We start from the raw sequence: 27,129 nt of genomic DNA on the forward strand, positions 1-27,129 counted from the left end.
TCATCAAAAAGAACACAACAAATGTTGGTGAGAAGGTGGAGAAAAGGCAGCTCTCATACACTGTTGGTGGGAAGGTAAACTGGTGCAGTCACTATGGAAAATAGTATGGAGGTTTCTTAAAAATCTAAAAATAGAACTATCATATGACCTAGCAATTCCACTCCTGGGTATATATCTGAAAAAAAAAAAAATCAGAAACATCAATTCGAAAAGATACATGCACCCTGATGTTCATAGCAGCATTATTTATAATTGCCAAGATATGGAAGCAACCTAAATGTCCATCAACATACAATTAGATAAAGAAGACACTACATACACACACACTCACACACACACTGGTGGCTCAGATGGTAAAGAATTCGCCAGCAATGCAGAAGACCCGAATTTGATCCCTGGGTTGGGAAGATCTCTTGTAGAAGGAAATAGAAACCCACTCCAGTATTCTTGCCTGGAGAGTTCCATGGACAGAGGAGCCTGGCGGGCTATAGTCCATGGTGTTGTAAGCAGTCTGACACTATTGAGCTACTCTCACACACACACACACACACACACTCATACTACTCATGCATAAAGAATGAAATTTTGCCATTGTAACAACATGAATGGACTTAGAGGGTATTATGCCAAGTGAGATAAATCAGACAGAGAAAGACAAATACTATGATATTACTTGTATGTGGAATCTAAAAAATACAAAAAACTAGTGAATATGACAAAAAAGAAACAGATATAGAGAACAAACCAGTAGTTAAGGAGGGGGAGGGGAAGTATAGGGGTAGAGGATTAAGAGGTATAAACTATTATGGATAAAATAAACTACAAGGATGTATGTATGTATGTGAAAGTTGCTCAGTTGTGTCCAACTCTTTGTGACCTCATGGACTATAGCCTGCCAGGCTCCTCTGTCCATGGTATTCTCCAGGCAAGAATACTCAAGTGGGTAGCCATTCCCTTCTCCAGCAGATCTTCTCAACCCGGGGATCAAACCCAGGTCTCCCCATTGCAGGTGAATTCTTTACTGTTGGAACCACCAGGGAAGCCCAAGAATACTGGAGTGGGTAGCCTATCCCTTCTCCAGCAGATCTTCTCAACTCAGGGATTGAACCCAGGTCTCCCCATTGCAGGCAAATTCTTTACTGTTGGAACCACCAGGGAAGCCCAAGAACACTGGAGTGGGTAGCCTATCCCTTCTCCAGTGGATCTTCCCAACCCAGGAATTGAACTGCAGTCTCCTGCATTGCAGGCGGATTCTTTACCAGCTAAGCTACAAGACTGTATTACTGTAAAACACAGGGCATATAGCCAATATTTTACAGTAAATATAAATGAACTATAATCATAAAAATTGTGAATTACCATACAGTACGTGTGCAACTTATATAATATTATTCATTAACCATAAGTCAATTTAAAAAAAGTAAACCCATAAAGAAACAGATATTTAGGTCTCCCACACTGTAGGCAGACGCTTTACCATCTGAGCCACCAGGGAAGTCCATTTAATACATTGCCGCTGCTAAGTCGCTTCAGTCGTGTCCGACTCTGTGCGACCCCATAGACGGCAGCCCACCAGGCTCCCCCGTCCCTGGGATTCTCCAGGCAAGAACACTGGAGTGTGTTGCCATTTCCTCCTCCAATGCATGGAAGTGAAAAGTGAAAGTGAAGTTGCTCAGTCGTGTCCGACTCTTAGCAACCCATGGACTGTAGTCCTCCAGGCTCCTCCGGCCATGAGATTTTCCAGGCAAGAGTACTGGAGTGGGGTGCCATTGCCTTCTCCATTTAATACATTAGGTAGTGATAAATCCCAGAAAGAAAAATTAAGCAGCATTAAGACCATCCTTAATCAGGGCAAGCGATGGGGGACATTATTTTAAATAGAGTATTCATAGGAAGACTCTGAGGAGATGACAGTTGAGCAGAGGTCTCAATGAGGTGAGGGAAAAACCCTTGTGGGAACTATGGGAGAAGAATGCACAGAACCCTGGGGTTGGCTGGCTTGTTGCTTTCTGAGAAGGACGGAGAGGTAGGTGGCTGGTGCTCAGGGCACCAGGCAAAGAGTGATGGGAGAAGAATGGGAAGGAGAGACACAATGGCACAGGGCTTTGTAGCCCTGGGGAAAATTTGGTATTTTGTTCCAAATATGATGGAAGCCTCTGGGGATTTTGAAGTATCTAAGTGACTTGTTATTTTTATTTTTTAAAATTGATGTATAGTAAGTACAGTTAATTTACAATGTTGTGTTAGTTTCAGGTGTACAGCAAAGTGCCATATGTGTGTGTGTGCATGCGTGTGTGTGTATTCTTTTTCAGGTTTGTTTCCGTTATAGGTTGCTGCTGCTGCTAAGTTGCTGCTAAGTCGCTTCAGTCATGTCCGACTCTGTGCGACCCCATAGACGGCAGCCCCCCAGGCTCCCCCGTCCCTGGGATTCTCCAGGCAAGAACACTGGAGTGGGTTGCCATTTCCTTCTCCAATGCATGAAAGTGAAAAGTGTTAAGTGAAGTCGTTCAGCCATGTCCGACTCTCAGAGACCCCATGGACTGCAGCCTACCAGGCTCCTCCACCCATGGGATTTTCCAGGCAAGAGTACTGGAGTGGGGTGCCACTGCCTTCTCCACCATTATAGGTTACCACAGGATATCGAGGATAGTTCCCTGCACTATACAGTAAGTCCTTGTGGTTTATCTGCTTTATACATAGTAGTGTGTATTTGTTCATCCCAAGCTCCTAATTTCTCTCTCCCCACTCCACCCCTTCCTCTTCTATGCCCTTTGAGAACCATAAATTTGTTCTCTAATGCCACCTAATGCCATTTGCAACATGACTGGACCTAGATATTATCACATTAAGTGAAGTAAGACAGAGAAAGACAAAGATCATATTCTATCACTTTTATATGGAATCTAAAAATAATGATACCAATGAACTTATCTACAAAACAGAAACCGACTCACAGACATAAAGTACTTTTAAAAGGCTCACCCTGGCCACTGTCTGGAGAAAGAACAGAGGATGGGAGGGCAAGAGGAACAGGAGCCAGTGAGCAGGCTGTGGAGCGGTTGACAGTGGCCGGGCGAGGGGTAGGGGAGCAAGTGACCTGAGCTCTCAAACTGGGGACTTCTTTTGAGGGACAGGCATCAGGATTTAGCTTCAAACAGTTAAATCCTCTGAGCTCCCTTTGAAGAAGTGGAAGTGAAAGACGCTCAGCGTGTCCGATTCTTTGCGATCCCCTGGAATTCTCCAGGCGGTCGCACTGGAGTGGGTAGACGTACCCTTCTCCAGGGGATGTCCCCAACCCAGGGATCAAACCCAGGTCTCCCACGTTGCAGGCAGATTCTTTACCACCTGAGCCACCAGGGAAGCCCAGGAATGCTGGAGTGGGTTGCCATTCCCTTCTCCAGGGGACCTTTCCCACCCAGGGATCGAACCCAGGTCTCCTGCATTGTAGGCAGATTCTTTACCAACTGAGCCACCACGGAATTACTTTGAAGTGTGTTCATTTCAATTCGCTTTATTTATTTAATGATTGGGTGCATTTCTGTAATTGTTTTAAACCTCTCTCGCCTCCCTAAGACAGATTCTTCAGGGCTGTGTCTTGTTCATTTTTGTTTAATAGATACCACATGTTTCAGTGCATCTAGCACACAGTAGGTGCCTGTTAAATGCTGAATGAATGAAAGAAAGAAGCCGATGCTATAGCACAGTGATTACCAACATGAATTCTGGAGTTACATTGCCGGGGTTCGAATCCTGACACCTCCCAGCTGCCTGTGTAATTTTAGCAGCCTGTGCCCTTATATAAAGCAGCATAGCACAGCTGGCCTTCCGTGTCCACCGGGAGCCTACTAAACACAGTACTTAGAGGTGTAGAGCACTCACGTGTCAGTTCAGTTCAGTCGCTCAGTCGTGTCCAACTCTTTTCGACCCCATGAATCGCAGCATGCCAGGCCTCCCTGTCCATCACCAACTCCCAGAGTTCACCCAGACTCACGTCCATCGAGTCAGTGATGCCATCCAGCCATCTCATCCTCTGTCGTCCCCTTCTCCTCCTGCCCCCAATCCCTCCCAGCATCACAGTCTTGTCCAATGAGTCAACTCTTCGCATGAGGTGGCCAAAGTACTCGAGTTTCAGCTTTAGCATCATTCCTTCCAAAGAAATCCCAGGGCTGATCTCCTTCAGAATGGACTGGTTGGATCTCCTTGCAGTCCAAGGGACTCTCAAGAGTCTTCTCCAACACCACAGTTCAAAAGCATCAATAAGCACTAAATGTTTATTAAATAAAAATAAGGCTGATGCTAGAAAGACTCAGTGTTTACTATCATCAGGAAAAGTATCTTCTGATGCTTCCTCAGGTTCTTCTGAGACACAGAAAATTGTGTTTTTCCACAGTAAGTTTTGTGGAAAAGAAAATAACTGTCAAGGGTGTGTGTGTGTGTGGGCTCAGTCGTGTCCAACTCTTTGCAATCCCATGAATTTGTAGCCTACCAGGCTCCTTTGTCCATGGGATTTTCCAGGCAGGAATACGGGAGTGGGTTGCCACGCCCTCCTCCAGGGGATCTTCCCGACCCAGGGATCAAAGCGGCATCTCTTGCATCTCTTGCATTGGTAGGCAGATTGTTTACCACTGGACCTCCTGGGAAGCCTGTCAAATAACTAATATTTGTTGGATTTGAGGATTTCTAGGGAAATGATGCACATTCTTCCAGCTGGTTTTATGGGATGGGATCTGTAAATGTTGCTTTCCTGGGGCATCTCCAAGTTTCATGACCATATCTGGCAGGAGCAGGGCACTGACTCAGAATAAACTTTTTTCCACTGACAATCCCTGCACAGAACCTAAAATACAAATCTCCCTTTCTCCTGGGCCTTGCTGTTCAGCCATATCAGCGGCTTCTCCCAGCCTGGCTCTGTTTCCCCTGAGCTCTCTGCCTGAGGCATCTAGGGAGGTGTCTGCTCCGTATCAGGTCAGGCAGGGCTTGGCTCTCCTACAAGCAAAGCATCAAAGACCCCAGAGAGTGGGCCGAAGAATGTGCATCTGTTCTATTTCTGTCCCCACTTCCTCTCCAGGAAAGGGTGAGCCGAGTCGCTACCGGCTGCCGAGTGCTACTAATAGACACGCAGGCCTGGGGAACATCGTGTGTCCTACACGGGGATAAATCAGGATCAGCCCCCGGTGTGTAAGAACGGAGTGAGAATTACGAGAAAAACAGAGCACTTCTTATGCTGGTGTGGTGTGCACTGCAGGTATATCAGATGCAAGATATGTATTTGGGGGCTTGGGCTAAGCTACCTTCTTCACAAGCCAATCAACACTCATTAAAAACTGCCCCATCCTCCTATAGGCTCCCAGGCACAATCCTGGGTAGTGGCTGGCAGAGATGGGGATTCTAACTCATCAAGGCCATGTGAAGCACGCAGAGGAAAAAGGGAATCCCAGGGGAGCAAATACAGCGCCTGCTGTACTTGAATTTCACCCACCAGGAGAGCACCCTGGAAGCTCAAAAGAAACTCACTGTGATGCCACTCACAGTCTATAAACACATAGATAGGGTATGTGTTTCTGTGTGGTGTTGAATATGATTTGACTTTTGGGGGAGATGGACTTTAAAACAAAGACCCGCAGCTCCTGAATCTAGCTTCAGAAAGCTCTTTCTAAACGTTCAAATAACTGAGTTATTTACACTGTGAGCTGTGCTGATGGTGAGAGTTGAGCGAAGACGCCGTGGAGTGTCCTTCCCTGAAGGAGTGGGTTCTGTGTGGGGTTTCTTGGAGGGTGGAGTGGACCCTCTGGCTAGTGGAGCCGAAGCCCTGCTTTGCTGGGCCATGACCGTGGTGCTTGGTGATTTTTCACATGCCATGCCCTGGAAAGGTCTGGCTATGTCCCCAGTATCCCCAGCCTATGGGTGAGGGAGCTGGATTCCTGCTTCTCTCCAGCCATGGCAGGAGCCCACCCACAGGAATCAGCAAAATCACCTTGGAACCCGTTCTTGTTTTCTTTTTCTATCACTTTTTATGGATGATGCCTTGCCTAAATTTATCCTTGGCTGGGCCAAGTGCCTATAGTGCTTATTTCTCAGCAGTCACAGCAAGGAGATCCAACAAGTCAATCCCGAAGGAAATCAACCCTGAATATTCATTGGAAGGACTGACACTGAAGTTGAGGCTACAATTCTTTGGCCACCTGATGCGAAGAGCTGATTCATTGAAGACGACCCTGATGCTGCAAAATATCAAAGGCAAGAGGAGAAGGGGGTGACAGAGGATGAGATGGTTGGGTGGCATCACCAACTCAATGGACATGAGTTTGAGTCAACTCAGGAAGAAGGAAAGCCTGGTATTCTGCAGTCCATGGGGCTGCAAAGAGACACGACTTAGCAACCGAACACCAACAACATCTTTTTGAAAGGACCCCTCGGTGTCCAAGCACTTGGGGGTTCAGTCATGTGTCTGGCTTTGCCTTGTGCACAGTTTATCACTTATAGCTTTTCGAGATCCCTTCTTAGTTCCACATCCCTGGACAAGAAAGACCCACAGACTAAAGAACAAGAGGCTGTACCATCACAGCCCTTCTGGAGTGGCCCCTAATCCCTGCTGCGCAAAACTTCGTTTTATCTTTCCTTAGAAAGGTTTTGTATAACACAGGGAAATGTGTCTGTTGTACAAATAAAGGACTTATTTGGGCAACAGAAAAGGATAGAGCAGGTCATCAGGCTTCATAAGAATAGCAACACTGATTGTCACTGTGGTTCTTAAACCCTTTTCAGGCTATGTCTGCCTTTGAGGCACAAAGTCATTAACACACTCCACTGGGGAAAAAAATTGCACATATAATTTTACAAACATTTTCAGGGGGTCTAAGGACTCCTTACCCTACCCTACCCTGGTGCTCCATCTTTTACAAATCACTCTCACATACGTTTTATTTTTGAGCATCACACATGACCCTGCAGGGCGGATATTCTGAGTTTCTTTTTCATAGGGAGCTGAGGCTTCGAGCAGCAGCTTGCTTAATATCACTTGGTGAGTGCATTAGGGAGGCTTCACAGCTCGAAGTCCATGTTCTTTCCACTTGCCACACTGGCCTGTATTATCTGCAGTGGCCATCTCCGTAGTGATTAGGAAGACCACGCAGGCCCAGTCTCTGTTTCTGTGTTCAGAATTTTTAAGGCACAATGAGAAGTGTAATTCTGAGTGTAGGTGGTCCTGGACTGAACTTGATGGAGATACACCCAGCTCCAAAGGGAGGGCTCCTTACCCGAGATGAATGGTCCGGATGTGCTTCTGGATACCCACTGCAGTACTCAGAACCTTCCCACAGTTCTTCCAGAGGCATTTGAACATCACCTTCATGGAGTTCTAGAAAGGGAAGACAAGGTTACATTAAAATGAAAACTAACCCATCAACATAACAGCTTCCCAGTCTCTTGACTATAACTCAGCACACCATTCTAGGAAACCCCCCAGGTGAGGATCTTAGTGACCTCAGAGATTTTCTTGCTTCCTTCTTAAATACTGAGCCCGGCTGGAACATTTAGTTTACTTTTTAAAAAATATATTTTTAATCGAGGGATAATTGATTTACAGTATTGTGTTGGTGTCTGCCATATATCAACATGAATCAGCCACAGGTATATATATATGTCTGCTCCCTCTTGAACCTCCCTCCCACCCCATTAGTTCACTTTTTTTTAAGGTGGTTACAGTGTCTTTCAGGCATTGTGCTGTGCTTAGTCGCTCAATCATGTCTGACTCTTCGTGATCCCATGGACTGTAGCCCACCAGGCTCCCCTGTCCATGGGGATTCTCCAGGCAAGAATACTAGAATGGGCTGCCATGCCCTTCCCCAGGGAATCTTCCCAACCGAGGGATGGAACTCAGGTCTCCTGCATTCCAGGTGGGTTCTTTATCATCTGAGCCACCAGGGAAACCCGGCATTAATGACAGTGAATTTTAGAATATTCATTGAGCACTTACTATGTGCCAAGTGCTAGTCTAAGAGTTTATCTCATTTAATCCTAAAAGATGAATACTATTATCATCACCATTTTACAGATTCATGGAAAGCTTCAGTGAAACATGCCTAGTCAATGGAGCCAGCTTCGAGCAAAACCAGAATGTGAATTTTGGAAGTCTGGCTCCTGGAACTACTCTCTCCACCAGGACACAAATCTATCTTCTCCTATGAGGATCTTAGAAGTTTTCCAAAACAGTCCAGCAAAGTGATTGAGAGCCCTGATTTTGGACTTACTCTCTCAAGTCCTAGTTTTCTTATTTATCAAGTAAGAACAATAGTACCTGTCTCATAGGGTTATTATGATGATTAAATAGGGTCACGAAAGCAAAATCGTTTAGCGCAATACTGACGGGAGTAATTATTCAACCAATGGCAGCTATTATGGTCTTATTATGATATACTTCCTGGAGTGAATTTGACAGGGAATGAGTTTTCTCCCCTGTGCTCACCAAGCCCCATCCTTGTTTCCTCCTGGGAACACAGCTAGACTTCATTTCCCAGCCCCCTTTGAAGTTAGGTGAAGTCATGTGACTGAATTAGGGCCAATGGAATAAGGGCAGAAGTGACATACATTCCTTCTAAGCCTTGTCCCTAAACTACTTGTCAGTGTCACTCCAGCCTGTTTCGCTGATTAGAGGTACGGTATACCCAAGGACTTAGGGGACAGTAGTGCCTCAGGAATTTTTTAAAAAATATTTTTAAAATGGAAGTATAGTTGATTTACAATGTTGTGTTAATTCTGCTGTACAGCAAAATGATTCAGCTATACATTCTTTTCTATATTCTTTTCCATTATGGTTTATTATAGGACATTGAATATAGTTCCCTCTGCTATACAGTCAGAACTTGTACTTTAGGGATTTTTAATCTTTTGTTGGCCGTGAATTCTTTTGGCAGTCTACTAAATTCTATGAACCCCTTCTTAAAGTAATGTTTTTATTAATAATGTTTAAAATAAAATACACAGGATTAAAAAAACTGTGAGTGTGCTGAAATAGTTATAAAAATATTTAAAAATTTCGTGAAGCGGTAATATATATACTCTTTAACACATAAACTAATAAGATCTTTAAGTGAATTTAGTAACTACCATAATTTCAAAGTGGCATTGTGCATAAATGACATTTCATGATATCTGCTAAGATTGTAAGGTGATATGAAAACATCCATGTTTCGTATTGGTAGAAAAGTCACAGGAGGCACTAATACTATAGCGGTTTGATGTCTCCAATCATAATTGTAGGAAATGCTAAATTATAGTTAAAACATTAATGACAATAAAGATATGCTTTTTCTCCCACCTAATTTCATAGACTCTCTGAATTCTTTCCACTCCCTTTACGGGACTTGTGGACTCCAAGTTAAGAATCTCTGCACTGGGAGGAAGGGGCCTGGGTCCCTGGAGAATGTGTAGAGCAGAAACACCCCTTCATCACTCCTGCTGACCTGATTGGATTGTGACATGAGAAATCCTTTATGGAGTTAAGCCACTGAAGTTTGGAAATGGGTTGTTTCAACCATAAGCCTCCCCTGACCAATAAACAAGGATACCTTCCCTGAACTGACAGAATTGCTGTAGGTTTGTTTACAAGTCTAGTAGGATTTCTGCTCTCAAGCCCTGTTCTAGAAAGCCATCATTTACACATTTAGAGAATGACTCACCGGCTATTATGATGGAATTAGTATCCTGATTCAGCCAGTCACCCCCACCTAAATCTTTCTCAATTGAAACAAAATACCTAGAAACATGCAAAAGTGAGGCGTATCCTGTGTGTTGGGAATGATCACTTTCGGGCTGGCAAGTTGAAGACACAGCACAGTGGCACATGGCTACAGTCCGTTGCAACGGATAGATTAGTGACAGCAAGAAGGAGCCCACGCCTCCTGTGAGCTTCGTGAGCCCAGGGGCCTGGGTTTTCCAGAGGTCCCAGGTGGCTGGCCTTCCTGACACTGCAACCTAGCCATTCCCACTGCAGTTCCCGGGCATTGTGGACAGCTTGCCCATGCTTCCTGCTGCAATGAGCAGTACTGAGCTCTAGAAGCTGCGGCAGCAAAGAGCTGGAGCAGAAACTGGGAGAGAGGGATGTGAGGGGAGCTGAGAAGCAGAGACAGAATTAGGACACTTTAAAGTACACTATCGTGAAGAGCTGGTGTTTACTCTAAGGAGACCATTCACAAATTTCAGGCTCCCTGATCTTCTTGAGCCACTGATCCAAACGCATGAGATGGAAGATGAACCAAAGGGGGAGAATTTAAAACCTTCCCTCCCCCCTACTCCAGCCCCAAGGTTCACAAAAAAGAATTTGGCTTGATTTTTTTTTTAATTCAGAGCAGATAATGACGATATTAATTAATAAATCCTCACCCTATGAGTGCTTTCTGCTCATTTTTCAAACAATGAAGCTGTTCTATTAAAAAATACCTTCCACTTAAGGGAATTAATGACTCAAACCAAAATTACAGGTATCTGAGAGTCCAAATATCCATCTGGAAATGAAGTCAAGATAGATGAAAGCACTTTTTCATTCATTCCAAGCCTTCTTGCTGATGGTATTCCTTTATTCATTAAACTAAATAGCTACTTAGCAAGGAATATTCCAGTGGCTGTGATGGAAAGAAAAGAAGCTGTTCTTCAGAACTTACATTCTAATGGGGGAGAGACAGAAATGATCACAAATGATGACTGTTTCAGGTATGGTAATGTTTCTGGAAATGGGGATGGGAAACGCTAGGTCAGACAAAGCCTCTAGAAGGTGACTTGTGAGCTGGGACCTGAAGGCTGGAAAAGGAGCCAACCATGCTATGAGCTAGGGTTTTCCAGGTAGAAGGAAGAGTTAATGAGAGCTGTGAAGATGCAGAAGAACTTGACATACTGTAGGGCCAGAAAGGAACAGTTAGTTTGGAGGGAAAGGAGAGGTGGTGTGACCTGTTTGAGATCATGTGAAGAGGCAAGGAGGGCCATGGAGGCAAGGAGGATTATGCAGGGTCTTATAGGTAAGGGTACGGAATCTGGACTTTATTCCAAAATAAAGAAGCTGCTGAAGGGGTTGAAGTTGGGGAGTGATATTATATGATTTAGATTTTAAGACAACGTTACTCTTGGACTTCCCTAGTGGTCCAGTGTGGTTAAGACTCCATGTTTCCAATGCAGGGGGTGTGAGTCGGATCCCTGGCTGGGGAACTAAGATCCAACATGCTGTGTGGTATGGCCAAAAAGAAAAGAAAAGATCAAAAAAAAAAAGAAAAGAAAAGATCACTCTGTTCTGTTCTGGGGAGGAAAAATAAGGTCACCAGTGTGGTGCTACTGCAGGTTAGAAAAGATGGAGGCTTGAAGAAGGCTTGTGCTGTGAGAACAGAGATAAGTAGACACGTTCAGTGTCCATTTTGGAGGGAGATCCAACAGAACCTGTTGTTGGGTTGAGCATGAGGAATGTTAAAAGGGATGGTATTAAAGATGAGTTCTGTAGCGAGGGGAGTTGTGGTTCTCTTTGGGATACATTCATTTTGAGATACCTACTGGCAAGTAGGACAATGGATCTATGAGCCTGAAACTGAGAAGAAGTCAGGTCTAGAGATATACATTTGGAGTCAGGACCTGAAGGAATTCTTAAAACAGATCTAGATGAGACCATCTAGGGGGAAATACAGCTAGAGATAATTAGAAGGCCCAGCATACTGTAGATCCAGTATTTCATATAGGAGACTGAGAAGGAAAAGACAGAGAGAAAGGGTGTGGGCAGTAGTGGTAATCAAAATAGGGTGGTATTACCAGCACAAAAGGCAGAAAGTGGCTTAAGAAGGAATATGTGACTTAGTATCACTTGATGTTCCCAGGTGGCGCCAGTGGGAACCTGCCTGCCAATTCAGGAGACCTGAGAAACTCAGGTTTGATCCCTGGGTCTGGAAGATCCCCTGGAGGAAGGCATGGCAACCCACTCCAGTATTCTTGCCTGGGGAATCCCATGGACGGAGGAGCCTGACAGGCTACAGCTCATAGAGTTGCAAAGAGTTGGACACAACTGAATCAACTTCACATGCACACATGTGCAACAATTAGTCAGTTATTAATAGATAGTATTTTGAAATTAATATAATAGTATTACACAACATGCAGAGCCAAATTCCTCCTACATCTTAGGAATTTCTTAAAGGGTCAAATTGCTAACTGTTTTGGGAAATGACAATCACACTGGCATTTCTATCCCATAACAAGTATTATTGATAAAACTCCTGTTCCTGGTTCTTGCAATAACATGTCAAGCATTTGCTTCTTGAATTGATTAATAAAGCCTGGTACTGATGATAGAAAAATAAATGTCATTGGTATAACTCCTTTCCTTAGGAGGAACTAGCTGATTCAGAGGTGTCAAACCCCCCACATACAATGAAGCTGACCAATATCCTCTCTAAATCCCTTGGATTTTGGAGAACTACCAATTACAAGTGCTTGTGCTGTGTACTTAGTCGGTCAGTCACATCTGACTCTTTGACACCCCATGGACTATTGCCCACCAGGCTCCTCCGTCCATGCGGATTCTCCAGGCAAGAATAATGGAGTGGGTTGCCAGGGGATCTTCCCAAACCAGGGATTGAACCCAGGTCTCCTGCATTGCAGGTGGATTCTTTACCAACTGAGCCACCAAGGAAGCCCAAGAATACTGGAGTGGGTAGCCTATCCCTTTTCCAGGGGATCTTCCTGACCTAGGAATTGAACCAGGGTCTCCTGCATTGCAGGTGGATTCTTTACTTATATTCATAATTTTCTGGGCTTATACTAAGGGCTCTAAAGAAATCTGTTGCCCAAAGAAAATTAGGTAATGGATATGAAGAAAAATGATCAATTTTATTCCTTCTTGCTTCTCTTTTGCCCATGGGATACTGCATCATCCCTTCTGATTTCTTCTAGCCCTATTACTCCTTTATAAAGAGCCTCTTTATTAAATTCTTCTCAGTTACCCCATCTGAGGACACCATCAACTTCCCCGAGGACCTGGATTGAAATGGGGAAAAAGTAGGTTATAAAAGAACATAAACAACATTATATATTTTGGGGGGTATGTAAAACAAATAAAAATGTATTATTGCATGGTGGAAATATTGGGGTGGGGTATCTTATTTTTACATTAATTTCCAAATGTAGAAATTGCGTTGTTGTTCAGTTGCTCCATCGTGTCTGACTCTTTGCAACCCTGTGGACTGCAGCATGCCAGGCTCCTCTGGCCTTCACTATCTCCCAGAGCTTGCTCAAAGTCACATCCATTGAGTTGTCGATGCAAAATATAAAAATTACCCTACTTTAAATTAAAATAGAAGTCAACCTATAATATTAATACTTGCTTGATTAATTTTTAGAGAATACAACTATACTAGCACAAGCACCTCAACTTTAATACAATCAAGTGACTTCTTTCTACCTAGGTGAAGGTATGTCAAACCAGAAGGTCTCTTAAATCAGTGGTCCCCAACCTTTCTGGTGGGCTTTCTCAGTGGCTCAGTGGTGAAAAAAATCAACCTACAATGCAGAAGATGCGGTTTGATCCCTGGATTGGGAAGATCCCCTGGAGGAGGGCATGGCAACCCACTCCTGTACTCATGGAGGGAAAATCCCATGGACAGAGGAGCCTGGCAGGCTACAGTCCATAAGGTCTAAAAGAGCCAGACACGACTGAGTGATTAAGCACTCAAGCAACCTTTTTTGGTACCGAAGACCAGTTTCGTGGAAGACAATTTTTTCATGGACTGGGGTTGGGGGGTGGTTTTGGAATGAATGAAGTGCATTACACTTTTTGTGGACTTTATTTGCATTATTAGTACAACAGCTCCAATTCAGATCATTAGGAATTAGATTATGGAGGTTGGGGACTCTTGTCTTAAATAGTGGTTAAGTACTTTTCAGAGTACCCTGATTACTTCCAGTGGAAAGAAATCCTGTCTACAGAACTACTCCCTGTTACGCTAAAGGAAAGCCAGCCATGGGAGGAGGAGAACAGGAAAACATAGCTAAATAAACAGCACCCAGATTGCTGCATGGGTCCAAGCTTGCCCAAAGAATCCAAACTAAGCAATGCGGCAGGCAGAGTTGCAGCCGCCAAGTCTGAACATGACCATCTGTGCCTCAGCCCTGGCTTCTCTTCCCAGCTTCAGCAGATGTTCACCAAGCTGGGTTGTCGGAGGTAGGGAGAGGCCACTGTTGGCTGGGAACCTCAACGAGCTATGGTCCTCCATGCATCTGCCTGGTTTAGCTGAAGCTCCTGGCAGTTGGGCTTCCCAGGTTGCTCAGCGGTAAAGAACCTGCCTGCCAAAGGAGGAGCCGCAGGTTCCACACCCTGGAGAGAAGGAAATGGCAATCCACTTCAGTTTCTTGCCTGGGAAATCCCATGGACACAGGAGTTGGCAGGCTATAGTCCATGGGGTTGCAAAAGAGTTAAACACGACTTAGTGACTAAACAACAGCCTGGCAGTTATAAGCAGACTCAAGGAATCTCACACATGCCCAGTGGGACATTCGCAGCAGCTTCCAGGAACTGCTTCTTTAGAATCACTCAGCTTTGGCCTTGTGGGCTACGATGGTTGGAGAGAACTTCCTGGAGATTCATCACCTTTGTGGCAGCTCCCAGAATGTCTCTGATATCAACTGCTCTGGAGCAATAGGCTGAGATCTTTGGCCACGTCTTCCTTCATCTTTTCTCTGCTTCCCTCTCCATGGCAAGCTTCCATGCTGGTTTTGACTTATTTCATACTTAGGATACATGGAGTGGCTTCTATTTTCCTGATAGAACCCAGATTGGTACACAGGACTGATAAGATGACTTCTGAAGTCACCTTCCGTTCAGTTCAGTTCAGTCACTCAGTCATGTCTGACTCTTTGCGACCCCATGGACTGCAGCACACCAGGCCTCCCTGTCCATTACCAACTCCCAGAGTTTACCCAAACTTATGTCCATGGAGTCAGTGATGCCATCCAACCATCTCATCCTCTGTCGCACCCTTCTCCTCCCTCCTTCAATTCTTCCCAGCATCAGGGCCTTTCTAATAAGTTCTTCCCATCAGGTGGCCAAAGTATTGGAGTTTCAGATTCAACATCAGTCCTTCCAGTGAACACTCAGGACTGGTCTCCTTTAGAATGGACCAGTTGGATCTCCTTGCAGTCCAAGGGGCTCTCAAAACTCTTCTCCAACACCACAGTTCAAAAGCATCAATTCTTCAGCACTCAGCTTTCTTTATAGTCCAACACTCACATCCATACATGACCACTGGAAAAACCATAGTCTTGACTAGATGGACCTTTGTTGACAAAGTAATGTCTCTGCTTTTTAATATGCTATCTAGGTTGGTCATAACTTTCTTTCCAAGGAGTAAGCATTTTTTATTTCATGGCTGCAGTTACCATCTGCAGTGATTTTGGAGCCCAGAAAAATAAACTCTGACACTGTTTTCACTGTTTCCCCATCTATTTCCCATGAAGTGATGGGACCAGATGCCATGATTTTAGTTTTCTGAACGTTGAGCTTTAAGCCAACTTTTTCCACTCTCCTCTTTCAATTTCATCAAGAGGTTCTTTAGTTCTTCTTCACTTTCTGCCATAAGGGTGGTGTCATCTGCATATCTGAGGTTATTGATATTTTTCCCAGCAATCTTGATTCAAGCTTGTGCTTCATCCAGTTCAGCATTTCACATGATGCACTCTGCATAGAAGTCAAATAAGCAGGGTGACAACCTTGACGTACTCCTTTTCCTATTTGGAACCAGTCCATTGTTCCATGTCCAGTTCTAACTGTTGCTTCCTGACCTGCATACAGATTTCTCAGGAGGCAGGTCAGGTGGTCTGGTATTCCCATCTCTTTCAGAATTTTCCACAGTTTGTTGTGACCCACACAGTCAAATGCTTTGACATGGTCAATAAAGCAGAAACAGATGTTTTTCTGGAACTCTCTTGCTTTTTTTGATGATTCAGCAGATGTTGGCAATTTGATCTCTGGTTCCAGTGCGTTTTCTAAAACCAGCTTGAACATCTGGAAGTTCACGGTTCACGTACTGTTGAAGCCTGGCTTGGAGAATTTTGAGCATTACTTTGCTAGCGTGTGAGATGAGTGCAATTGTGCAGTAGTTTGAGCATTCTTTGGCATTGCCTTTCTTTGGGATTGGAATGAAAACTGACCTTTTCCAGTCCCGTGGCCACTGCTGTGGCACACCTTCAGTTACAAGTGTGCAAACATGGCTGGATTTTGACACATACAAAATGCCAGGGATAAGTTCAATTACAGCTGTATTCCAGAAGGTACATATGTAGGACTTTAAGCATCACATGACTGGTTTACCAGATAGCAGCCTGGGGTTAATGCCAAGTGCCTTTATTTGGCAATTGGTGTGTGTGTGTATGTGTGAGTGTTGGGATAAAGGATGGGTTGATATTCATGCGTCCGAACTTCCCAGAGAGAAGACAGTGCAGTTATTCTGCACAGGTGAGCGTGTGGCATCACACAGGTTTCCTCAGCCTGTCTCCCGGGAACCCAAAGCTTTGGCAGAGGCTGCAGTCACTCTTTCAGGATTGAGAAGTCCACTCAGACCCTCAGCAGGTTCCAAAAGACTGACAAATAGTGTCTTTAAAAAAATCAATAACTGTTAGAAGTTGTAGGCATTCCAGTTCTTTACTGTGTAGGCATTCCAGTTTTTTACTGGGACAGCAGCCTTGTACATGTCATCTCACTAGTTTGGGGCTTTCTTTATTTGTAAAATGAGAACACTGAACAAGCTTAGTAACTTTGGATCCATGAGTTGTATAGGTAAATTCAATAGGTAAATTCAAATGCGTATCAAGCACGGATTAAACATTTCCCACCTATACGCCATTTATGGATGCTGTGCGAATACACAAAATTTAAAAATAACAAAAAGATTTCTATAAATGGAATAATACAGAACGTATTCTTATGTATCTGGTGTCTATGTCTGAGCATATTTTTTTTGAGCTTCACCCCATTTCATACTTCAGTCATTAGTTCCCTTTTACTGTGGTACAGAATTCCGTTGTGTATATGTACCAGAAATTATTTATCCACTTCCCTGTTTATGGAAACAGGTCTCTAGTTTGGGGTGACAATGAATACAACTTCTATGAAACTTGTCTACAAGTGTTTTTGTGGACATGCTTTCTTATCTCTTAGGTAAATATCTGAGAGTGGAATTACTGGGTCATATGGTGAGTATATCCTTAACTTTATAAGAAACTGCCAAACTGCTTTACAAAGGGGTTGTACCATTTTACAGTCCTAAGAGAAATGAATGAGAGTTCCTGTTGCCCACACTTGGTACTTTGTACTCCAAAAAGTGCACACTGTCTGATTCCATTTACAACAGGCAAAATTAATCTCTGGTGACAGAATCAGGGCTGCCTGTCTGAGTTGGGGGGCAGCATTTGACTCCAGAGGACATAAGAACTGCTGGCCTGGATCAGAGTGGTGATTACTCATGTGGAGACATTAGTTAAAACTCACTGAATGATATGTTTAAAGTGGGTTCATTTGATTGTGTGGACATGATACCTAACTACAGAGTCAATTTTAAATGATGTCTAAAACCACAAACTAAAGTATTCCTTAATTAATAGAAATCCCTAATCATTAAACTAAGTTTTCTCCATCAGTGAATTCTAAAAGTGCATCTCATCTTTGGGGACATCTGTACATTTCCAGACATGATCCAAGCAGTCCTGTAACTTGGAAAGGTTGAGCTTGGGCTTGATGATTTTTGAAGTCCTTGGCGCTCCTGGACCACACACTGCCTGGCAGACTATTCTAAGGTGCTGTCATTGAATTGCCTGGATCTCTCGTCTTTACCCTGCTCCTCCCCGAGGTCAGTCAGCTCTCTGACTCTGGCGGCGATGCTGTGTCATCACCCTGAGATCCACACGGTGTGACCCCAAGTGGCTTTTCTTAGCACTGCCCTCCCCAGCACTTCTAACAGATGGGTCTATTTCTGGAGCCGCAGTTCTTCTTACAGAAGGCACTTCTCTGCTCAAAATTAGTGGGTTAGGAATTAAGTCAGCCTGGAGACTGGCAACAGGCATAACAGTGAGGGCCGTGAGGGTCTGTTTGCTTTCTGGAGCAGTCATTCACAACTGAAAAGTGATTCACTGCTTTCTGATTCCAAAAGATCGAACATGCAGAGTGGAGCAAATGATTAATTCACTGTTTACTACTGTACAATGATGAGCGAAGTACCTTATGTGAACAGAGCTATTTTTTTCCCTCTGACTTGAGATTCTCCCCAATCTATAGGTAAAGTAGTTCGTGGTCAAGACGCTTGTGGGATAAATGAAAGTGATGAAGACTGGAATTTCACAATTGCTTTTGAGTCGTGCTGATGTTTTGAAATGCAGAGTCCTGAGTCAGGTTTCCTTGGAGGCCCCAATTTCTGCCAATGTTGTTGCTTCCTTCACCCCTAATCTCACACAGGCTGGCCTCTCCCACTAACCCTAAATAAGCCCAAGGTGACTGAGGTGGCCGAGGGGCCACCTGGTCCTAAGGGTCCAGGACGGAGGATGGAGGCAGGCAGCCTTCCCTGTCCACACTCACGCTTCTCAAATGCCATTCAGTCCGTTGTCAAGTGGGTAAAAAGGAAAGCAAAATACTAGCGGCCAGCCCCTCACCACAACTTGACCATTATGGTGCTATCGTTTTTCATATTTTACAGATGAGGAAACTGAGCCTTAGAGAGGTCGAGTGATTTGCTACGCTCACACGAGTACTGTGGGCTTCCCTGATGGCTCAGATGGTAAAGAATCTGCCTGCAGGAGACCTGGGTTCGATCCCTGGGTAGGGAAGATCCCCTGGAGAAGGGAATGGCTACCCACTGCAGTATTCTTGTCTGGAGAATTCCATGGACAGAGGAGCCTGAATTCCTATGCATCTATGGGGTTGCAAAGACTCGGACATGACGGAGCGACTAGCACTTTCACACTTTGATGAGTATTATAGCTGGGGTGCTAATTCCAGAGCCCGAACGGTTTTATCCTGTTTGGGAAAGGACAAACCCCAAATTTGACTGAACTAGGAATCTGACGTGAAAAAAACGCACAGTATTAATTAGTTATGAGCCCTTCTTGATTTTCTAGAGGTCTTCAGGAATTGAATGTTAACTCCTGGCCTTCCATAGCACTGTTTTCTCCCAGACGCCCGGAGCGGCTGTATTTAGGGCCATTGCATCACCTTGTGGTCAGGATAGGAACTGCACCTTCCCGGTACACCCCGAGTCCCTGCTCATACTACTAGGCTTTTCTCAACATCTGAGTACAGTCAGTCTGAAATTCCAGAGGAAAAATTCTGCTAGAACGGGGCTTGAGGCAGTTGGCTGGCTGATTTCCCGAGCCAGGAGAAAGAAGCCTTTCATTTCCCCTCCTCGCGTTCCCACCTACCTTGGCTAAAGGGCCATGTGCCCTTCCTGCAGGAAGCTGCCCCTGCCCTCCCGCCCCCACTCCACCCCAGCACAGTGGTCCACAATCTTTTTGGCATGAGGCACCGGTTTCGCGGAGGGGGGATGGTTTATCGTGTACTTTATTTCCATTATTATTACATCAGCACCAGCATCAGGCATTAGATCCTGGAGGTTGGGGACCCGGGCCTCAGGAGACAGCCTGGAATTCCTCTGTCTTTGAGTTCTTTGTAACCCTCTGCACCCCACTCCCACTCTGCCACGTTGTGCTGGCTGTAGCTGGGTCTGACTGTTTTCTTGCCATGTTATTTTCTTCTGGGTGCAGAGGGAAATGTGGATTCTTTGAAATAAGCTCAAGAGTTTATCTTTGCTCTTTTAGCTGCTGCTGCTGCTAAGTCGCTTCAGTCGTGTTGGACTCCATGCGACCCCATGGACTAAGCTGATCTTATTTCTAAAATTATAAGCTACAGGATTTTTGGCAATTCACATAGCCTCAGTGAGCCTCTTCTGCACAATGGGGATATGACTAAGCCAAAGATGTTCGTGATGATTAAATGACATGCTGCATTTAAAAGCATTTTGTAAACTGTAACAAAGTATGCAAATATAGTTATTATATATGTATGTATAAACTTGATAATATCAGCAATTGTGTCTTGCTCACCACTGACAGTAGGCAGTAATAATGCCTTATCTAGGCAATGAATCTCTCTTCCTCTTTACATAAGTGGAACAAGGATCATGTAAGAGGTGAGAGTGAGGAAAAGTGTTAAGATAACTTCCAAATAAGTTTCCATAAGGAGGAAGACCAGGGTCATTGCTTCACGATTATAGTACAGGGTATGCCTCTTCCCGCTTTGTTTCAGGGTCCTAAAATCGGTCTATTACAAAGTTGCTATATTCCAGTTTTAGGGCTTATAAGCCCTTTCTATAATTATGGTTGGTCACACTTCATCTTCATGATTGTCCTGAGACAGGTTTGATAATATCTGTTTGCCTGTTTAACGGACAAAGAAGTTGATGATCAGAGAGATGAAGTGTTTTCCTGAAGTTCTCAGGCTAGCAAAGTTGAGTCTAGAATGCGGATCTTTCGATTTCTAATCAGGACACCTTCACTTACCACTTATCATGTTCTCTCTTTATCCTAAGGAACAGGGGCTTCCAAACTTTTTTGACCATCAGCCACAGTGAGAGACACAGTTTGTACAGTTGGCACATAGATGTGCAACTGAAAGCAAAGCATCAAGGAACAGCACTCAGCCTGATTACATCCATTGCCCCTATTCTGTCCTGTTCCCTAAAGATGTGCTGGTCACAGTCATTAGAAAGATTCACAAGCCACCGGTGGATTGAGACCTGCAGTTTGGAAAATATTGATCTAGAACGTTCTCAAACAATCCCCACAGGACATATGCCCAATACAAGTCCATGGTCTCAAATAGATATTATGAACCTCAGGGAATGAAGAGAAAAATAAAATGAGTTCATAAAGTGTCCCCCAACTAGAACATATTGTCTATGGATTAGGCAGTTAACTCTTGGAAATCGTTTGAAATATGATTTTAAAAACCAAAATAGCAGCATTTCAGCTACTGTGTTTCTACCACATTATGTGTATGGTAAGTTGCTTCAGTTCTGCCCAACTCTTTGAGACCCCATGGACTGTAGCCTGCCAGGGTCCTCTGTCCATGGGATTCTCCAAGCAAGAATACTGGAGTGGGTTACCATTTCCTCCTCCTGGGATCTTCCGGACCCAGAGATCGAACCTGCAACTCTTAATGTCTACCTGCATTGGCAGGCGGGTTCTTTACCACTAACGCCACCTGGGAACCACATTTGAGCACAGCATCTATTGCTCATAATTATTATTGCCTTTTTATACATCAGTGTCCACCTGCCTAACTTTTGACCTTGAAGGAAGGGGCTGCACTTTAATCTCAGGGCATTGAGCGTTGTGCCTGTTGGGTGCTCAATAAATATTGGTTCACTTGATACACTAAAAAAAATGAATCGTGAATTGCAACCATCCTACTTTCTTGTTATTTCCACTATTCAAAATAACTCTAAATTCAAAAGACAATGACTTGGTCTATGTTCGGTCCATGCAAGAAAAACTAGGGACTACTTGGGACTTCTCTGGGTGTCGGCCCAGTGGTTAAGACTTTGTGCTCCCAATGCAGGGGGTGCAGGTTCAATTCCTGGTCAAGGAACTATGATCCTACACCAAAAAAAAAAAAAAAAAAATTAGAGACTACAAGTTTCATCCTTTTGATATCACCCTGGGGAAATCCAGAGTCTGAATGGAGGGAAAAGTCACAAAGAAAGAGGGAGGGACATGGTTCCCAGACCCCTGAAGAGTGGGTCTGTGCCATTCAAATAAATGCCAGTTTGTAACGATTTTTTTTTTCTTTTCATTTGGTAACTTGACTATCTCCTAATTGAGTTGAAGCCTAAAGACTTTACATACAAGTCTGACCAAGGCAACTGAACTGCAATGCAAGAGTATGAATTTTGTCTCGTGGCTATGTTGGAAAGGAAAAGCTGTGATGAGCCTTCCAGCAGGGCACCTTACAAGCACTGGGGAGCTCCCTGTGCTGTGAGTCTTTGCCACAGGCTTGGCTGTGCTTAATGAGAGCCAAGACCACACACTCTGAAGCCCCCAGAGAGAAAGTCTGTGCAGCTGGAAGCAACAGGACAGACTCCAGGTCCACACAGCTGTCTGCGTATGGGTTCCCACAGGTGCAAGTGCAGCCTCTCTCCCCAAGTAGTCAAGACCAGGGTCTCTGGGGACCCACGGGATGCCTGGACAGCTCCAGGACCCTGCCCAATGGACTGGTATGTGAAACAGCAACTCTTCATGCCCCAGCCTTTGGGAAGGACCAGAGATGACATCAATGCCCTGTTTGTTCTCTGGGCAGAGAGAGTGCGTGTACCACCAGCACCATTACACATGCTGCCCGATGCTGAGAGAGATGCAGGGATGGATGGTGTTGGATCAGTGCCATCTCTTTGTTTTTCTCTTTGAAATGAACTGGGAAAATAGGTTGCACTGCAGTCTACAGGGTTTTCTTTGGATTTTTGTTTGTGAATAGTCATTAATAATGAAGCTACCAATTGCAAACTAAAAAACTAAAATATATTTTAAATGTCTATTTACATGGAGATTTTAAAATAATGTTACAACGTTTTCCAGATATTGCAGTAGTATTTCTTTATTCTATGAAACAGAAATGCTTTTTAAAATTGTGAGTGAACATAAGCACTTAAATATATCTGAAGAGAATGAAAAGGATATGAGTTTTTGGTTTAGGCAGACCTGGGTTTGAATGGCAGCTCTGGCCCTTTCTAACCTGCATGTGTGTGTGTTAAGCTGCTTCAGTCGTTTTCAACTCTGTGCAACCCTGTGGATTGTAGCTGGCCAGGCTCCTTTGTCCAAGGCATTCTCCAGGTGAGATTACTGGAGTGTATTGCCATTTCCTTCTCCAAGGGATCTTCGGGACCCAGGGATCAAACCCACTTCTCTTAGGTCTCTTGCATTGGTGGGTTCTTTACCACTAGTGCCACCCAGGAAGCCCTCTAACCTGCACGACAGGGGTTAAATGTATAACTTCCCTGGTCCTCAATCTCCTATCAAGATGGGAAAACAGTACCATACAGGATTGCTGTGAGGATTAAATACAAGTGCAGTCAAATTAATTTATTAAATAAGCTAGATCTATTTTTTCACTTCTAATTTTAATACATACATAATTTGGGGCATGTAAATACTACGTATGTTTACAAGTTAGCTTTCATGTATATTTCACATCTAGTTTTATAAACATAAGTCCGAAAATCTTTCCTACAACCCTCTAAGAGTCTGTGAAGCAGAAAAGAGAAAAACATAATTTTATTTTACAGATGAAAAAGTTAATTCCCACGAAGAGAGTGAGTTAATTACCAAACCAAGCCTGAAGTCCAATTTTTTGACTCCCAAATACTGGTAAAGTCCAGGTGGAAGTGTTGTGAAAGTGTTAGTTGCTCAGTCCTATTCCAGCCGGCCAGGCTCCTCTGTCCATGGGATTCTCCAGGCAAGAGTACTGGAGGGGTTGCCATTTCCTTCTCCAAGAATACTGGAATGGGTTGCATTTCCTTCTCCAGGGGATCTTCCCCACCCAGGGATCGAACCCCAGTCTCTTGCATTGCAGGCAGATTCTTTCCTAGGTTACCTGATGTTACCAGTGCAGCAATTTACAACCAGGGGAGAGGACGGGATGAGATTGGGAGTGGGCTGAGGATGCGTACTTGGAAGAAATATAGTAATACTTTAATCATGACCCTTAATTTATTTGAAGACTTCAAAGGATATTAGAGGCGAACACGGGCTGTTTCTGTCGATCAGAAGGGGCGTTGGTTGGAGAAGTGCCCAAATCACCACCCTAGGAAGCCGGTTCCCCCCAAATGAAACCTGAAACCAACCTTTCGTTTCCTTGGGATGGGCTCATCAAAGAGCAAGTTGCCGGCCTCCGCCTCGTCGATGCCGTCGTCAGGGGGCGCGGGGCTGCGGAACGGCTTGAAGCTGTCGGCAGACAGCGGCGGCGACGGCGTGGACGGGTTGGACTGGTCGCTAGGGGCGCTCCAGCTCCAGTAGCCGCTGCTGCTGGTGCTGGAAGGCACGCCGCCCCCCTCCTTCCAGGATCCGCTCAGGCCCTCTGTCGGAGCACACAAGCACAGTGTCAGCGCCCATTCCCGGGCTCCAGGGGCACTCAGGCCGGGTCAGAGGGGCAGTGGGGACCGAGATTCCCTGCTGGTGAAAGCACCCGCAGCCCACTTGGTAATTTGCAACAGCTCAGTATGTACGTTGTACTCTATTTATACTTTCAAAAAAGTTGAATGATAGTTTGTTTATAAACATCTGTTTTAGCCATATATGCGTGCGCACTAAGTCGCTTCTGTCCTGTGGACTGTAGCCCACCATGCTCCTCTGTCCATGGGATTTTCCTGGCAAGAATACTAAAGTGGGTTACTATGCCCTCCTCAGGACAGGCCTTTCCTATGAGTTTTCTGATGGATGTTGCTTTATGCAAAACTAGTTCTTTAGGATGATAGTGGAGAATATATGACAACAAGGAGGAAAAAAGTTTAGGAAGTTTAGGTGTTTATGGACTATCTTACTAAGGGAGAAATGATATGCGGAATTTCTCCAAACCCCAGCTCCACATTTTAACATTTTAAAAGGAATTTCTTACAGGGCTGTGATCTTTGGAATACATTTACAGAGTTGATCTAAGATTTAAGAACCTAAGAGAGAGAATTTCTGATTAGTTACCTAAAGCCATTTGCCATCCAGCTTATTCTAACAAATAATTGTGCCTTATATTTGGTGTATGTTTTACATCTTACAAGGGCTTCCTGGTAGTTCAGCTGGTGAAGAATCCGCCTGCAATGCAGGTGACCCCAGTTCGATTCCAGGGCTGGGAAGATCCCCTAGAGAAGGGATCGGCTACCCACTCCAGTATTCTGACCTGGAGAATTCCACGGACAGAGGAGCTGGGTGGGCTACAGTCCATGTGATCGAAAAGAGTCGGACACAACTGAGGAACTTTCACTTTCATTTCACTTACATCTTACAAAGCTTATTCACACAATCTGATGCATTCTCATAATATCTGTCTTTCAGAGCAAGGATTATTATGCCCATTTTACAGATGAAGTCCCTGAGGCACCAGGAAATTAACTGACTTGCCATGATTAGTACATAACGAGGATGGGCCAGGGTCTCAAACCCTGGTCTATCAGTTGGCCCTCCTTCTCCTTCAGTACATGCAGACCCCAGGTATGAGCATTCTTCTTTTTTTCAGGCAAAGCTGAGATCAGAAAAGAACTTATTGGTAATAATTACTTATAAGACTGGTGTTGAATTTTACTTTTCCACTTGTGGGAGAAAACATGATGAAATGCTTGCTAATACAGAGAGATTTTTGCCCAGTTGGAATGTCTTCAGGGGCTCTCTTAATCACTGAAGATTTGCTTTATTTTTCAAAATGCCCAATCTTAATTAGCATTTGTATAAATTTGACTTTCTTTTGGATAATTTCTCCTCCATATTAATGTGCATTTTGAATATATTAAAACTATATCCTAACTACAAGAAGGAAAAAAAATCCCAAAATGCCTCATTAAAGAAATGCTATTAACATCTGTGTAATTAGTAATGAACTGAAGACAAACAACATACTAGCATTCATCAAAAAATTTCTTGACTATCTTCACCTAATTATAGGTTTCCAGCATATTCCTCAACTTTGTCAAGCAAAAAGTTCAGTTAGATGAATGAAGTTTTATGTTGAATAGCAGAAGTAAGTTAACCATCTCCTTTAAGCCTAGCTCTAACAGAATTACATGGTCTGTTATGCAGGCTCACACCTTGATAGCATTAACAAAACCAAACCAGCATCTCACTCACTGTGGTCTACACAGAGACTGAGATACTCCCTGAACTGGAGTTGCTTCTACTAAATAAGAAAGCTCTTTCAATACATGACTTCAGGCTGAGTTTGCCTGGGAAATCCCAGGGATGGCGGAACCTGGTGGGCTGCCGTCTATGGGGTCGCGCAGAGTCGGACACGACAGGCAACTTAGCCGCAGCAGCAGCATAAAGCCTTAGGTAATATTACCTGGTGGACAAACTCTCTTGGCAGGCCCAGGAGGCTTATAAATATATTAAAGCATACACTTGTATAATAAAACAAGTTCGTGGTGCAAGATCTGTAATCATGGTAAGTAGGAGGAACTGGCAGGAGAAGAAGGGGACAACAGAAGATGAGATGGTTGGATGGCATCACTGACTCAATGGACATGAGTTTGAGCAAGCTCGGGAAGTTGGTGATGGACAGGAAAGCCTGGCATGCTGCCAAGCTTTGGGGGCTCCCAGTCCATGGGGTCGCAAAGAGTCAGACATGACTGATCAACTGAACCGAACCAATGAGGAACTGAAATAATTTTGAAGCCAACTATTGTTACAGTGTGGTTAACACTGTTTCCCGGCAGTGCCAAAAGTTAATTTATTTGTTTCCCTGTGAATGGCATTTCCTTTAGAAACACTATTTAATCAGAAGGACAATGGAATATAGAAATAAATCTTTCAGAAAAAAAGTCAGAACCAATTCCTAGTGCTTTTCAGAGAGCAGTGTCTTCTTATCTTAAACAAGCTTTTGCTAAACATTCAGACAGGCATTTTGCTGGAATCTCCCTCATTTTGGACCCACATCCTAACAAAACGATCCTTTCCTAGCACAGTAGAGGATCACAACAGTTTCCAAAAATTCACTGATAGGCAATAATTCTGGAGATAATCTTTATTTCTGAAAAATAGCTTTCATTATCATAAATTCCTTTCCCTTTTTAAGAATTTGCTTCCTTTTGCAGAATAAATGAGACACATCAGAAATTTGGGATTACTATCTGGGTAGTTATTTTTTTAAGTCATAATGAACACTCTCTTTATAACTATGCTAAGAAAAGTTTGTATTGAAGATGCAAAAGGTTTATTTTGATCCTAACATTTCAATACAAAGGAATATAAAAATGTTCTCAATTTAAAAATTCCAATGGTAGAAAGAATGAGTACATCAAAATTATTGTTTTCCCCTGAGGATTCCATGAAATTCTGCAATTCTTTTTTCCTAGAATAGGTTTTGGGGAT

The 27,129-nt window shown here is 43.9% G+C and overlaps 1 protein-coding gene across 1 annotated transcript in view; it reads right to left on the reverse strand.

The window, feature by feature from the left end:
* Positions 1–27,129, reverse strand: part of ZNF704 (zinc finger protein 704) — a 244,362-nt gene that overhangs the window by 16,447 nt on the left and 200,786 nt on the right. The window contains exons 4-5 of the mRNA XM_010863398.1: positions 23,904–24,136; positions 7,257–7,357 (exon numbers count right to left, since the gene is read on the reverse strand). Of these exons, the coding sequence (XP_010861700.1) occupies positions 7,257–7,357; positions 23,904–24,136 (334 nt within the window). The remainder of the gene's footprint in view (positions 1–7,256; positions 7,358–23,903; positions 24,137–27,129) is intronic.

The sequence above is a fragment of the Bison bison genome, unplaced genomic scaffold (genome assembly GCF_000754665.1).
Source record: "Bison bison bison isolate TAMUID 2011002044 unplaced genomic scaffold, Bison_UMD1.0 scf7180017864491, whole genome shotgun sequence".
Taxonomy (NCBI): Eukaryota; Metazoa; Chordata; class Mammalia; order Artiodactyla; family Bovidae; genus Bison; species Bison bison.